We start from the raw sequence: 16,571 nt of genomic DNA, 5'->3' as shown, positions 1-16,571 counted from the left end.
TCAGATCTTGTGATAAATTTTTAATGAAAGGGGTAGACATGAAAACCCAGTGGCTTGGTTCAACTTAATAACTTCCCCATTTTATCTGCTCTTATAAATTTATTTGCTCTTAAATACTTTTAACAGTTGTAAACTCACATAATATATAACATAGCATTAAGTGTTCCTTTAGACTGTGGTTCTCTAACTTCATGGTACATGAGACTCCTACCAAAATGTGATAAAAGATTCTAAGAACCCTGCCCTCACTCCTCAGTTTTTGATTTAGAGGTGATTTGATAAGACTCTGATTCTGTGTTTTTAACAAGTCTTAAATGACATTATGTAGTTAAAGAATCTTCAGGACATAATTCAGGAGAAATCAGTTTAAGAGAATAGATGTCCATCTTCTCAGTGACTCCCCTCCCCCCCCCCCAAAAAAAAACCAGCTATATAACAGTGTTTATGCTAAAAATATTGTCGTAGTGTAGTGAGTAGGTGGGGATGATGTACGTCATTATTCTGTGTAATGATACTGAAAAGACATTGAGTATGTATTTTAGTAAATACAGTGTTTAGGTCACAGATAATGTTTTCCAAAACCCAACCCTGCTCACTCCCTCAACTTCACCCCCATCTATTTTCTATCAGTCACCATCCTGTGTCTTGTGGTTCATCTTAGAGCAGTCTGTTACGCTGTTTGTAATTCAGAGACATTTCATAGATGTTTCCAGACTACTTCAACTTGAAATTACTGAGTTTTACAGACAATTTTAAGAGCAGACTGCTTAATGTATATTATGTAAAAGTTCTTAAAAGTATAGAAATTTGTGTTGGAAACATTGACAGCGCTTGTGAACACTAACTAATAATTAACTTCCTTGTGTTAGAATGCTGAAATAAAATACAAAGCCCGTTTGTGTCAGACACACAGCAGATAAGATACTGGGGAAAGATGGGAGCCCAAATATTTTAAATGAAACTTTCACTCTTTCCACTAACACCACTGATAAGCAACTCAGACTCTTCTTCTGTTTCTTTTTCTATCCTCTGTTCTTCTATTTTTTTTCTTTTTTTTTTTTTTCTTTTTTTTCTTTTCTCTCTTTTGGGCAGTGGGAGACTCCTCTTTCACAAATTGGGAACAATGGGGCATAAGCAAATTGATACTTATTTCTGGAATCGTGGTGATGTCTATGGAGCAACTGCAACACAAATAACACACCTAAGGTACCCTCCTCGGTATAGCTGAGATTCTTTGATTTTCAGCATTAAGATAAACACAGTGTTCCTAATGAAATAGAAAGGATTTCTCTAGAATTCCTGTTTACAAGTTTGCCTGATTATGAGATGGGGGTTTAAAAGCAGCAGTGGCAAATCTGAGAATAGCTTTTTTTGTTTTTGTATATTTAATATCCAACATTTCTACAAAATGCATTTTTACAAAAACTGGGCCCAGAATGTCTAGTGAAGTGTTACTTCATATTTTTTGTAACATATTCTGACCATTAAAGCCATTGATATGTCTTAATAGACTAGCAATAGACTAAGCTGTCTTTTAAAATAGTAATTACAAGTAGATATTGGTTTTAAAGTGTCATTCTGACTTTGGTGACAATGTATTTCTCTTGAACTGTCTTCCCTTAATTTTACAATGTCCATATTCATTCAGTTTCCCATCTGCAGTATTCACTATTAATAACCTTCACAGGTTTTGGAGACTGTTGGAATATGGAGGTTTTTTTGTTTGTTTTTGTTTTGTTTTTTGCACAAAACATGATAAAGGAAAATTGCGATTAGGCTATTATCTTAAGTTCACATCCTGTCTGTCACTGAAGAACTTTCTGGCACTTAATATATTGCTTTACCTGTGGCCCTTTTAAGCTTGAGGATTCCAAGATCCATTTAGCTGCTTTTATAGCATTTCTGTTAATTTTATATTTACTTAGGGTTTTGTTTTGTGTCTCTTTGTTTCAGAGGAGGATGTACATATCTTCTCTCTTACTTTGGCAAATGTTTATGCTTGTTTAAACGAGTATGTTCCCATTAAGTTGTAGGAGAACATGCAGATGAATACATTGCCTTCCTAATAATGTTGAAACACTAAAACCTTCTTTTACAGAGAAGCATATGCAATTGGGAAGAAGGAAAAACCACCCTTTTTACCAGAAGAACCATCTTCTTCCTCAGAAGAAGATGATCCTATCCCGGATGAATTACTATGTCTCATCTGCAAAGATATTATGACTGATGCCGTTGTCATTCCCTGCTGTGGAAACAGTTACTGTGATGAATGTAAGAAATACTGAAACTCCAAAAATGTGTGTTTTATAATATTTGTGTTTATTTGGAAAGGCTCTTACCTACATTATCTATTTTAATAATAGGAAATGTTGATAGTAATTACTGATCAGTGCGTTTAATAGTGAGGAGTCTGGTTTTGTTGCTGCATCTTTTTAAAACGCTAGCCTCTTTGTCTTTTTATAATTGAAATTGACTACCTTTTTTTTTCTCTCAAATACAGAATTTCTGCTGTATGTTTTACATAGTATATGGAATTTTTAAGTCTTAGGCAGTTTTGGAAATATTTTGAAATGGTCCGTAAATGCCAAAACCAGATTGTGAACACTGGCTTATTCTAAAATTCCTGAGTGTAATTATGACCTGCTTTCTGTAAACATACTACCTAACATTGCCATTTGGTTGTGCCTTTTCTTCTTTAATCACTTTTATTAGCGTTTAGTTTGTTGTTGTTGGTTTTTTTTTTTTTTGTTTTGTTTTTTGGCTTTTTTGTTTTGTTTGTTTTTTCACTGTCACTTGTCCTAGGTTTGCTGCCTCTTACATAGAAGAAAATATTATCTGAAAATTTCACTGCTGGGTGCTACTCTGGCTTTTTTATTTCTAATGATAATTTGAAATATAAATCTTAATTTGGGGGCCTCTTCAGTTGGAAGACCAAGGTCAAGAAGAGATATCTTAAAACTTTTTTCACAGTCTAGTCTTGGATTTAACAAACCACTTACTCTTGAATTATCATCAGTGAGTCTGTAATTTGCTTTTACCTGCTAGGCTGCTGTAGATATCTCATTTCCTTGCCTGAATAGTTCTTGATTTTTTATTTTTAAGATTAATTTATTTGAAAGAGAGTGAGAGAGATCTTCCATCTGCTGGTTCATTCCCCAAATGGCTGCAATGTCCAGAACTAGGCCCCACAGAAGCCAGGAGCCTGGAACTCCTTCCAGGTCTCCCACATAGGTAGCAGGGGCCCAACCACTTGGACCATCTTCTGCTGTTTTCCCAAGCGCATTAGCTAGAAGCTGGATCAGAAGCAGAGCAGCCAGGACTCAAAACTGCTGCTGTTCATAGAGGCTACCCATAATGCAGGTAGCGGCTTGACCTACTGCACCACAACACTGGCCCCAATTCTTGATTCTTAACATGCCCTACTATGATGCTTTTACCTTTTTGTTTATTTTCATTTACTTGAAAGAGAGAGAGAGAGACAGGGCTTTCAAAATCTGTGGTTCACTCCCTCCAGTGCCTACCACAGCTGGGGCTGTGCCAGACAGAAGTAGGAAGCCATAACCCAGCCTGTGACTCCTGCATGGAGGACCCAAGTGCTTGAGCCATCACCTGCTACCTCCCTGGGTGCACATTAGAAGGAAGCTGAATTGAAAGTGGAGCCAGTACTGGGAATCAGGCACTACAATATGGGATGCAGGTGTCGCAAGATGCATCTGGGACAAATGCCTGCCCTGATGCCTTTTTAAAAACCCTAAACAAATTATGTAAAGTTTTTTTCACTCTTATCTAGACTACCTCTTATTTCTATTTTTTTCTCTTTTTTAATGTAGCATATGTATTGAGTTCTCTTTTTAATGTAGTTTAGGTCCTGGAGAAAAATTAGAGCAGAGGAATGCTGTGAGACGATCTTTTACTTGTTTCTTTATCCAAGAAGTTGTCAATAATCTGTGCTTGGAAAACAGTAATGTAACTGAACAGCTATAGGCCATTTCTTAAAATACTCATTCTATAAACACTGAATTCCTATTATGGTCTGATTAATATTTAAAATCTTGCCATACATAGGTATAAGAACAGCACTCTTGGAATCAGATGAACATACATGTCCAACGTGTCATCAAAATGATGTCTCTCCTGATGCGTTAATTGCCAATAAGTTTTTACGACAGGTAGCTATCTTTGTATTCCTTTTATGCACAAAATTTAATTTCTTAACTGTACTACTTTAAGTGATACGTTACACTATTCTACATTGTTTTGTATCTATAGGCTGTTAATAACTTCAAAAATGAAACTGGTTATACAAAAAGACTCCGAAAACAGTTACCTCCACCACCTCCACCAATACCACCTCCGAGGCCACTCATTCAGCGGAATCTGCAACCTCTGATGAGATCTCCGATATCTAGACAGCAGGATCCTCTGATGATTCCAGTGACGTCTTCATCAGCTCATCCAGCTTCCTCTATGTCTTCATTAACTTCTAATCAGTCCTCCTTGGCCCCTCCTGTGCCTGGAAATCCATCTTCTGCTCCCGCTCCTGTACCTGATATAACTGCAACTGTATCCATATCAGTCCATTCAGAAAAATCAGATGGACCTTTTCGGTAAGTCTGTGTATTTCTCACTGTTAAAAAATAAGTGAGTTCAGTGCTATAGTTTTTGTTATATATTGCTGTAACATTATTTTTAGTGGATGACTATGCTCAGTAAGTTGGGCTGACTTAGAAGAAATTACTTAGCTTTATTGGTGGTAGAGGCAGATAAATGGGATTCATTTGGCAAATGATAAACATCCCAATATCAAATACTACTCAAGTTGCCCGCAACTCCTATTAAATGTTAAATCACAACATTTCTGAAATTCAGAAGCAGGAGAATTCACTTCATAATGATCGTAATGATGGTATTAGAAAGGAGTACAGTTGAGCAGAAATAAGAAATATTTGGAAAAGGTAGAGAAATGGACAAAGCATTGATAGATGTAGAGAGATTGGGAACAATTGTTTTGGAGCATAATTATGCAGAATAGTAAAAATTAAATCCTACTTCAGAAATGAAGTATAGGTCTTGTGACCATATAGGCTAATTGCTTACAACTTCTTAAAATATCAGCAGCTTTTAAAAAATAGGTGTCAGGAGCCTGTTTCAGATATACTACAGCACCATTCTTAGGATGAGGCCTTAACACATATTTAAGAAACCCCACTGAGCTGGGTTATCCTTTTATTTGGCTGATGGCAGAAATAAGGCCCAGAGAGTTTAGTAGCTGGCTTGCTCAAGATTATCCCTTCACTTCAGTGACTAAGACTTACTCCTAAATCTGTCTTCTTTTTTTCCCCCTCATACATTGATTTTCTTCTTCTTTTGAAGTTTATTGATCATATTGTAGTACTTTCGGTGGGTCCCTCTTTTTATTTTGCCACTTCAATATAAAAACTTCTAAAGGTCCAGGTCTCTCACTTTCCCAGAAATTTTCGTCATCTTTGACTTGTCATCTTAATGTGGATGACTATGGATAAGCAGATAGTGGTAAATCCTTAATCCTCCACTTCTGATGAATTTTTAATGTATTGTAAATTGTGTTTTCTAGGGATTCTGATGGTAAAATGTTGCCAGCTGCAGCCCTGGCATCAGAACACTCAAAGGGAACATCCTCAATTGCAATCACTGCCCTTATGGAAGAGAAGGTAGGTTTTATTGGCTTTTAAATGAGGGTTATTTTACAGTAGTCTTTTGGTTTGATTTTTGTTTTAATTTTGTTTTTAGCTATTCCATTTTTTAAACCATTCCTCTTTATTTTTGGTTGTTCCTAAAGGGATACCAGGTGCCTGTACTTGGAGCCCCGTCTTTGCTTGGACAGTCATTACTACACGGACAGTTGATCCCCACAACTGGTGAGTAAAATCATTTTGGTTTGAAACTTTTTTCCTCTAAAAATAATTTGGGCTTATTTAACATGCAGTTTTGTATTAATTGCTTTTATTTTTTGTTTCTAAGGTCCAGTAAGAATAAATACTGCTCGTCCAGGTGGTGGTCGACCAGGTTGGGAACAGTGAGTATATGTTAAAAATAATCTTCTAGATAATTGCCTTTGAACCAGATAGTGGGAACTACAAACTAGGCAGTATGTTGCCAAATAATTTTCATTGTAAGTTTTCCTTTTATGGCAGATTAATACAATTTCTCTGTGAAATGTCACAAATTCAGGCTGATGGGAAGCATTGTTTTCTAAAAGAATGAGTGTACAGTTGACCCTTGAACAACATGGGTGTTCGGAGCACCAGTCTCCATACAGTTGAAAATATATATAAAACTTTTTTTGACTTCCCCAAAAACTTATCTACTAATGCCCGGCTATTTACTGAAAGCCCTTTGATAATGTAATCAGTTATCGCATGCTTTGCATTTTATATAAATTATATATGGTGAAAAATACATGAGTACCACAAGAGGTCACTTTTTACTGTAATACATAGTAGTACTAGAATGAGGAACTGCTCAGGTGGAAATAATTCCATCCCATGCATTTAAGCAGATAACAATACTTGAGCTTGCTGTAGCAGCAATAGGAAGTGGCTACAAAATTACAATAGTAGCACAGTATTTTACTACAGGTAATTTTATGCAGTTATGATTCAACACTGTGTACCATTGTTTACGTTTCTCTTGGCTTCAAATGGCAGAACCATATATGGTTCTAAAAGTGTATGTTTTGGGGCCGGTGCTGCGGCTCACTAGGCTAATCCTCTGCCTTGCGGCGCCGGCACACTGGGTTCTAGTCCCAGTTGGGGCGCCGGATTCTGTCCCGGTTGCCCCTCTTCCAGGCCAGCTCTCTGCTGTGGCCCGGGAAGGTAGTGAAGGATGGCCCAAGTGCTTGGGCCCTGCACCCCATGGGAGACCAGGAGAAGCACCTGGCTCCTGCCATCAGATCAGTGCGGCAGCGTGCCAGTGGCGGCGGCCATTGGAGGGTGAACCAATGACAAAAGGAAGACCTTTCTCTCTGTCTCTCTCACTGTCCACTCTGCCTGTAAAAAAAAAAAAAAGTGTATGTTTTGATAAATTTATATTTTTATAATTTGTGTATATTTTATCGCAGAACATTATAAGCTGTTATCTATATATATTTTATGCATTCATGACATTTTTCATATTTTTTCAATGTCTCTTTGGCATGATTCATCCCTGGGTTTCTTCAAATTATCATAAATCTTTAAAAAAAAAATAAGGCCACTTTAAATTGGACCAAACAATGCAAAAGCCATGTTGTTCAATGGTTAACTATAATTTTCAAAAATAGTAAAATACAAAAATCACAAATTCTTACCCACTTTTTATGAATAATAAAAGAGATCTTGGCAGGACCTCAGTTAGCAAGTAAATAATAATTACTTGAAAACTTACTTTAACTGTGGAATTCTGATCTCAATTCAGATGATTCAAATTTCATTTCAGTGAATATTCCATATTATGGTTAAAGTTTACCAATTACAAAATTCCTGAGGTTTTCCTCTCTTGGATGGCCCCCTCCATGCTGCTCTGGCTGGAAGTCCTTGATTCTAATAAATATTTTGAATCTCAAAAAAAACTTCTTGAGTAGTGTCTGTTAAAATTTTGTTACATATTAAAATATATGTGGTATGAATTTTCTGCCTTGAAATACAAGGAACTTCAGTTTCTTTGAGATGTGTTATGGTATTAAAAATCATTGGGTTTATTTTATATTTACATATATGTATATATATTAGCAGTTCCATTTCTGTAATCCAATTTGACTTATATTCTAAAATTTTGATATTTTTAGTATGTTAAATGAAAGCCTAGTAGGTTGTATTAGTAGAGAGAACATGGAATTTGGAGATGAGTAGACCTGGTTTCCATCCCAGCCTCTCTGTTTACTTATATGATAGTGAGCAAATGGTTTTACTACTCAGCCTCCATTTCTTCATTTGTAGAATTGGAATGATGCTGCCTATCTTAACATGTAAAGTGCCTGCATAGTGCTTTGCAGGTAAAAGGGCTCTTTTTCCTTTTTATAGAGTACTAATTAAAATACATGACAGAAAAATATTCTATATTGAAGTTTGTTATAATACAGTTAGTAAGAAAGATGTTAATATTAAGTAAAGGTAGTATTTCTACTCAGATCTGTATCTGGAAAAATTAAGAATCACAGACTAGGAAGATGTTCTCAGAAAATTAAAATAGATACCCTAAAGTCTACACACTTAAGGTCGTGTATTAATACCCTTGAAGAAATGCTCATGTCTGTTTTACCTTTTTCTTCTTATACAGTTCCAACAAGCTTGGATATCTGGTTTCTCCACCACAGCAAATTAGAAGAGGAGAGAGAAGCTGCTACAGGTAGGAAGGCCAAAAATCTTAGAAAATAATAGTCTTAAGACATACTGAAAAATATAGAAATTTAGCACAGGGGGCAGGTGACTGGTTTGTGCCTAGTTCAAGTCCTTAGTGGTTATCTTCAAGGATAAGTTACATTTAGTATTCCAAATGGTAATTTTTTTTTAAGATTTTATTTTATTTGAAAGGCAAAGTAAAAGAGAAGAGGGAGAGACAAACAGATCTTCCATCTGCTGGTTCACCCCAAATGGCTGCAGTGGCTGGGGCCGGCCAGGCTGAAGTCAGGAGCTTCTTCCTGATCTTCCACATGGGTACAGGGGCCCAAAAAATATTGTCTTGCATTTTCTCTTGGAGGCAGAAGGAAGCCATTAGGTCCAGACAGCATTTAAGATGGCAGTTTAATTTGAGATGCACATTAACCAGCTTAGCTCCCAGGTGTGAGGAAGAACTGCATTTATTTTTCTTCCAGACTGAACTGTCCTACTCTTTTCCTATCTTCTGTCTTCCACAAGAAGACATAAGGAGATTGTTAAGGGACCTTGCCCTGATAGGCACAAGCAGTGTGAATCTAAGCAGCAAGCCATAGGTAGATCTTAATGCCTGGGTCAGTCACCACCAGGGATAGAGGGGCCGCCTCCAAAATGGTGTAACAAAGATAAGAAAGCTATCTTCTGATGTTCCATTGAAAATTGCTAAGTTTATGAAAGTTAACTACTGTATTACTAGATCACATGTTAAAAGAAGGTAATATTTGCAAATTCCTAGCTCTCTGGAGAGAGACTTAAAATCTAAACCCCTCTTCTATTGTATGCCACTTGCCTGTAATTTAGTGAACCTTGAGCTCAACAGAAGCCCATTCAGTTTCTTTAATGAGATGCAGTTCAGAAACTTGAGCACTGTTTTTACTTAACCCTTTGAGAGAAAACACTGAATGAAGCTTGTCTAAATCCTCTTTCAAAAAAGAGGTTCCAGAAAGTGGCTTTTCTTTAAACTTGATGTTGAAAGGCATTTTGGAGAGTTGGGTCACAGCAGCATTAACCTGTCAGTTCTTTCAAAAGAGATGGGAAAGATGATAACTAATGGCATGATGATCAATCTGAAGTTTACAAAAGATAGCTTTTAAATACAGTGTCTCCATGGTCTTATAAACATATTATCTCATTCCCTAAGTGTCCTTAAAAATCATGATTTTGTTATAGAATTACTTTTACAAATGAATGGCATCAGTATTTTATACTGGTTGATTCTCTTCTGCTATTTGTAAGTTTGAAAATAATTGTGGGTAGAAGACACATTTGATTGTCTCAGATGACTTGAATTGGAAGGAATAATACTTTGGAATTTATTTCTCCAGAAGTATAAACCGAGGGCGACACCACAGCGAGAGATCACAGAGGACCCAAGGCCCATCGCTTCCAGCAACGCCAGTCTTTGTGCCTGTTCCTCCACCTCCTCTGTATCCACCTCCTCCCCATACACTTCCTCTCCCTCCAGGTGTTCCTCCTCCACAGTTCTCTCCTCAGTTTCCTCCTGGCCAGCCACCACCTGCTGGGTATAGTGTCCCTCCGCCAGGGTTTCCTCCTGCTCCTGCCAATTTATCAACACCTTGGGTATCATCAGGAGTGCAGACAGCTCATTCAAATACCATCCCAACAACACAAGCACCACCGCTGTCCAGGGAAGAATTCTATAGAGAGCAGCGACGACTGAAAGAAGAGTAAGCATTTTAATTTGAATTACTAGACACTTCTTTCATTTTCTGATATAACATTAAATAGGTATGTTTGGAAACATTTTACAGTGTTTTCCAGTTAGTACAAGAAAATTCACCTAAAATTTAAACCAAAGCCATACAAGCAACTTCCTCAGGGATTCCTAGTTATTTGTAGTTTTAAAGTGGAAAACTAATGGCAATTTCATTCATTTCATTCATGATCTAATTACATTTGTCTTGTTAGTTTTCTTAAATGGTTTTTGTTAACTTTCACTCTTTAACTTTATTTTACTAGGGAAAAGAAAAAGTCCAAGCTAGATGAGTTTACAAATGATTTTGCTAAGGAATTGATGGAATACAAAAAGATTCAAAAGGAGCGTAGGCGCTCATTTTCCAGGTTAGTGTTTTGCAAGCCTTCACAACAGAATTACAAATGGGACTTGAATATCCAGGGATTAGCTATGGATATAATAGCATTGCACTTATGAAATTTTTCTGATTCGGTCTAGGTTTATAGAAATGGAGATGTAGCTTATTTCCCAATATCTGTTTATTGAAATAATGTCTCAGTGTAAATTTTATTGTGGTAGAACTAGCAGTTATGGGGATTAAATTGCCCATGTCCCTTGAAGTTATTTATAATGTGAAGTAATTGGGAAATGGTTATGGAAGGAAAGAAATAGGGGAATAGTCTTTAAAAACATTTCTGAGCACCCTTTCACCATAAGGCTACAGCTTCTTGCTGGAACATTAACCTGTGTAATTATAAAGTAGTAGTACAATACAAATTGCTTTATTGATAGAAAATGAACTATAAACATTCCCTGGAAGTTTGTTTAAAATTTTTTTATTTTTTTCAACTTACACTTGAGGCGTGGTTTTTTTTTTGTAAAGCTAGACTATTGGCCAGTGTAGGACAAAAATTGGACTCCTATTAAATAATCAGATAGGAAGTAAAATTTAATTGGCATTTTGTTTAATGTTAATTGGCTCATATAACTCACGGTACATTAATGCACTCCACTCCTAATTGTTAAGACTTCACTTTTGTTTTGTAACAAGTGATTGCTCTGATTTTGTGTATTTTATTCCATCCAAATAGAGGTCACTGTGCCTCTTAAATCATCTGAGATGAAACTTGATATAAAGAAAAAAAATCAAACCGTGAGGAGAGAATACTAGAATCTGAGAATCTGTATTTTATTTTGATATATTTCTCAACTATCAACTGTTGTTTTGTTTTTGTTTCTAGGTCTAAATCGCCCTATAGTGGTTCATCGTATTCAAGAAGTTCATATACTTACTCTAAATCAAGATCGGGTTCAACACGTTCACGCTCTTATTCTCGGTCATTCAGCCGTTCACATTCTCGCTCCTATTCACGATCACCTCCATACCCCAGAAGAGGGAGAGGGAAGAGTCGAAATTACCGTTCACGATCTAGATCTCATGGATATCATCGATCTAGGTCAAGATCACCCCCATACAGACGCTATCATTCACGATCAAGATCTCCTCAGGCATTTAGGGGACAGTCTCCCAGTAAGCGTGCTGTACCTCAAGGGGAGACAGAACGTGAATATTTTAATAGGTACAGAGAAGTACCACCACCTTATGACATAAAAGCTTATTATGGGAGGAATATTGACTTTAGAGACCCATTTGAAAAAGACCGTTACCGAGAATGGGAGAGAAAATACAGAGAGTGGTACGAAAAATATTATAAAGGTTATGCTGCTGGAGCACAGCCTAGGCCCTCAGCAAACAGAGAGAACTTTTCTCCAGAGAGATTTTTACCACTTAATGTCAGGAATTCCCCCTTCACTAGAGGCCGCAGAGAAGATTATGTTGGTGGACAAAGTCATAGAAGTCGAAATATAGGTGGCAGCTATCCAGAAAAACTTTCAACAAGAGACAGTCACAATCAGAAGGACAATACAAAGTCGAAAGAAAAGGAGAGTGAAAATGCTGCAGGGGATGGTAAAGGAAATAAGCATAAGAAACACAGAAAAAGAAGAAAAGGGGAAGAAAGTGAAGGCTTTCTGAACCCAGAGTTATTAGAGACTTCTAGGAAATCAAGAGAACCTACAGGTGTTGAAGAAAATAAAACGGACTCGTTGTTTGTTCTCCCAAGTAGAGATGATGCTACACCTGTTAGAGATGAACCAATGGATGCAGAATCTATCACTTTTAAGTCAGTTTCTGAGAAAGAAAAGAGAGAGAAAGATAAACCGAAAGCAAAAGGTGACAAGACCAAACGGAAAAACGATGGATCTGCTGTATCTAAAAAAGAAAATGTTGTAAAGCCTTCTAAAGGACCTCAAGAAAAACTAGATGGAGAGCGTGAAAAATCTCCTCGACCTGAACCTCCACTTAAAAAAGCCAAAGAGGAGACCCCAAAGACTGACGTTGCGAAATCATCATCATCATCTCAGAAAGATGAAAAGGTCATTGGTACACCCAGAAAAGCTCACTCTAAATCTGCAAAAGAACACCAAGAGACAAAATCAGTCAAAGAGGAAAAAGTGAAGAAGGACTATTCCAAAGATGTCAAATCAGAAAAGCTAACTAATAAGGAAGAAAAGGCCAAAAAGCCTAGTGAGAAAAATAAACTGCTTGATAGCAAGGGAGAAAAAAGAAAAAGGAAAACAGAGGAAAAAGGTGTAGATAAGGATTTTGAGTGTTTTTCAGTGAAAATCTCTAAACTAGAAGTAACTGAAATAGTGAAACCATCACCAAAGCGCAAACTGGAACCTGATATTGAAAAAATGGACAGGACCCCTGAAAAGGACAAAGTTTCATCAACAGCTCCAGCCAAAAAAATCAAGCTCAACAGAGAAACTGGGAAAAAAATTGGAAGTGCAGAAAATACATCTAATACAAAAGAGCCCTCTGAAAAATTGGAGTCAACGTCGAGCAAAGTGAAACAGGAAAAAATCAAAGGAAAGGTCAGACGAAAAGTAACTGGAAACGAAGGGTCCAGTTCAACTCTTGTGGATTATACCAGGTATTTGATTGTGGGTAGGTGGGTAGGGATGGAATTTTGGGGAAAGATTTCCTTTAGTTCATGATTATGCTTTATTATGTTGATTAAGAATGTGCTGATCACAGGGGATAGGCCAGCTTACTCTTTCTGCCTTTAAAGAAAAGAATTATTATTAAAGACAAGGTTGTAAGTAGATGTTGGGAATGAGAACCACATTTGTTTTTATGCAGTCATTTCATTAAATTCTGTGTATATTAGAGCAGAATGTTTTGGCTTTTTAAAGTTAAAAGGACATTTATCATATTTATGTTAGCGATTTTTGTGTTTATGTATTGTATCTTAAAATTAATAGTAAATTCTTCATTTATTAAAAGTTTTTCATTCCTTTTTAGCACAAGTTCAACTGGAGGCAGTCCTGTGCGGAAATCTGAAGAAAAGACGGACACAAAGCGAACTGTCATTAAAACTATGGAAGAATATAACAATGACAACACAGCTCCTGCTGAAGATGTCATTATTATGATTCAGGTTCCTCAGTCCAAGTGGGATAAAGATGATTTTGAATCTGAAGAAGAAGATGTTAAATCCACACAGCCTATATCAACTGTAGCGAAGCCTGCTAGTGTTATAAAAAATGTCAGTACTAAACCATCAAACACAGTCAAGTATACTGAGAAAGAGAGTGAGCCACCAGAAAAAATTCAGAAACTCACCAAGGAAGTCAGCCATGAAGTAATACCACATGAGGTCAAAAGTTCAAAAAACTCTACATCTAGTGACAAAGGGAAAACCAAAGATCGAGATCATTCAGTGTTAGAAAAGGAAAACCCTGAAAAGAGAAAGAACAGCACCCAACCAGAAAAGGATAGTAATTTGGAACGTCTGGCTGAACAGGGAAATTTTAAAAGTGTATCTCAGTCTTCCAAAGAGACTAGAACTTCAGATAAGCATGATTCCATTCGTGGTTCCTCAAATAAAGACTTCACTCCCAATAGAGACAAGAAAACTGACTATGACAACAGAGAATATTCAAGTTCCAAACGGAGAGATGAAAGGAATGAACTGACCAGAAGAAAAGAGTCTCCTTCTCGGAATAAAGATTCGTCATCTGGACAGAAAAATAAGCCGAGGGAGGAGAGAGATTTGCCTAAAAAAGCAACAGGAGAGTCCAAAAAAAGTAATTCTAGTCCCTCCAGAGACAAAAAACCTCATGAACACAAAGCCACTTATGATGTTAAACGCTCGAGTGAAGAGACAAAATCTGTGGATAAAAATCCTTGTAAAGATCGTGAGAAACATATATTAGAGGCAAGAAACAATAAAGAGTCAAGTGGCAGTAAATTGCTGTATTTTTTTAACCCACTAGAGACTCAGATTGAAAAAGAGCAAATTACTGGGCAGGTTGACAAGAATGCTGTCAAGCCGAAACCCCCATTAAGTCATTCCTCTAGACTTTCCTCTGACTTAACGAGAGAAACTGATGAAGCTGCTTTTGAACCAGACTATAATGAAAGTGACAGTGAAAGTAATGTATCTGTGAAAGACGAGGAAACTTCTGGAAACATTGCTAAGGACCTGAAAGACAAAATAATGGAGAAAGCAAAAGAGATCCTGGACACAGCAACTGCCAGCCAGGTGGGTGTAAGCAGGAGCCAGAGTCAAAGCAGTCCCAGCGTTAGTCCAAGTAGAAGTCATAGCCCTTCTGGAAGCCAGACCCGAAGCCATAGTAGCAGTGCCAGCTCAGCGGAGAGTCAGGACAGCAAGAAGAAGAAGAAAAAGAAGGAAAAGAAAAAGCACAAGAAACATAAAAAGCATAAGAAGCATAAGAAACATGCAGGCACCGAAGCAGAATTGGAAAAAAGCCAAAAACACAAACACAAGAAGAAGAAGTCAAAGAAGAGCAAAGATAAAGAAAAGGAGAAGGAGAAAGATGACCAAAAAGTGAAATCTGTCACTGTGTAAAAGGACAGATTTTAAAAATTGACTTAATTACTAAGTCATCTGTATTAAATTTTGTTATAATGTAAAGAGATTCAAGTCTTGTAAATAATGATATGGAAGACCCTGTGCTGCACTTAAACTATTGCTGCTTGATTATTTGATTTTTACATCAGAGCTTTATAACACGAACTTTTGTACAGAATTGTGAGTTGTGACCATGTAACATGAGAGGTTTTGCTAGGGCCTATTATTTTTAACCACCATTAATTAGTTGAGGTGGAGTTTACTGTACTGTGAAATTTTCACATTTGAATTTTTTTAATTGCCTGGCAAAAGCTGATACCAGTTCTAAAATATCAGCAGAATGATTTGCTGAATTCATTACAACCCCGTTATGTCACTTTTTGATTACAATAAAAGTTTTCAGGTAAACTTTTCAAATGTCGAATGTTCGCATTTTTTAATAATGGTATCATTTTCTCTTCCCCCTTCCATTTCCCTACTTAAGGAAATCCTTTGAGCTTTTATTAATATAAGTGAACTCACGCCATACAAAATTCATAAACTAACATTGAAAATATATACTTCATAGGTAGTAGATGGCCAGAAATATGTCAAGATAATTGGAGATGGAGCTGAATAAATCTGGGAGGGTCTTACTACAGTAATTACAGGTTTGGCCTTGTAATAAAACTTGGTTTTGAATCTTGAGAGATGAAGATGATGGCCATATATTTTTGTTGAAACCCTGATAATTAAATTGAGTGGCCTACGTTATCTGCCTGGTTGATGAAAGCAAGCAGTGGGTACTAGATAAGATTCTGATGGATTTCCTTCCTTGCTGTGGTTTAAGAGGTACATTGTAAACAGTGAAAGGCTACTGAGATGTGGGGAATGAGAGTAAGAACTACTTAAGCAACGTGGCAGTAAGTATTGTTCCCTGTTAAGAAAAAGGAAGAGAGAACAGTTCTGGTCTGTGGTGATCTAGGATACTGGTCTTTGTTTTCTCAGACACCCCAAAGCCTGGGCTGAGATGTCTGCTCTACACACTTCAGCCCTTCCCTCTCTAACCCCCAACTCAACACACTTTTTACTTTCAGGGTCCTGTTAAGTTATACTCTTAATTCTTGCTAATTTGTATAAAAAATGTGTATTTGTCTCCCATATTCTCTTGAAGATTTTGGCATACAGAGCTGACTTAATAAATTCCATCATCAGGGCAGTTTGTTTCATTGCCTAGACTCACTTTACTCTCATCTGACCTTTGCTTTAACTGTAGTCCTCTCCTATGTCAGTTTTCTGAAGTTACAGAGCACCTGGGGCCATCCTCCTCTTGAAATACAAGCTCCAATATTTCATCCACAACTTGTCTTGGAGCTCCTTCCTCTTGATTTTACTCAGGCATGAGGGTGTCTTTGCCTTCTCTCAACCACAGGTTTGGGGAGCCCCCCAAACCTGCTCCCTCTCAGCCATCTTGCTGCACTTAATTCTCTAGCCTGAATTGGGTGCTGAATGCTGCTTAGTGAAACAAAAAGCTTCAAAGACTTTTAAGAAGCTACTTGCCAGGCA

At 37.0% G+C, this 16,571-nt stretch overlaps 1 protein-coding gene across 3 annotated transcripts in view; it reads left to right on the top strand.

The window, feature by feature from the left end:
• The window catches only part of RBBP6 (RB binding protein 6, ubiquitin ligase), a 33,430-nt gene extending 17,987 nt beyond the window's left edge, over positions 1–15,443 (top strand). For 2 of the 3 annotated variants that reach the window (XM_051847515.2, XM_002711828.5), the window contains exons 9-19: positions 2,099–2,271; positions 4,066–4,169; positions 4,270–4,607; positions 5,594–5,690; positions 5,819–5,897; positions 6,001–6,055; positions 8,296–8,364; positions 9,716–10,078; positions 10,371–10,472; positions 11,328–13,082; positions 13,454–15,443. In XM_051847515.2, coding sequence (XP_051703475.2) covers positions 2,099–2,271; positions 4,066–4,169; positions 4,270–4,607; positions 5,594–5,690; positions 5,819–5,897; positions 6,001–6,055; positions 8,296–8,364; positions 9,716–10,078; positions 10,371–10,472; positions 11,328–13,082; positions 13,454–15,023 — 4,705 coding nt within the window. In that variant the 3' untranslated portion in view covers positions 15,024–15,443. The remainder of the gene's footprint in view (positions 1–2,098; positions 2,272–4,065; positions 4,170–4,269; positions 4,608–5,593; positions 5,691–5,818; positions 5,898–6,000; positions 6,056–8,295; positions 8,365–9,715; positions 10,079–10,370; positions 10,473–11,327; positions 13,083–13,453) is intronic. The other variant, XM_070064570.1, reaches the window with a different exon arrangement.
• The last annotated feature ends 1,128 nt before the right edge of the window (positions 15,444–16,571 follow it).

The sequence above is a fragment of the Oryctolagus cuniculus genome, chromosome 19, assembly GCF_964237555.1.
Source record: "Oryctolagus cuniculus chromosome 19, mOryCun1.1, whole genome shotgun sequence".
In the NCBI taxonomy this organism is placed as follows: Eukaryota; Metazoa; Chordata; class Mammalia; order Lagomorpha; family Leporidae; genus Oryctolagus; species Oryctolagus cuniculus.
Note: the sequence above shows the minus strand (reverse complement) of the source record. Positions and strands in the feature narration are given on the sequence as shown.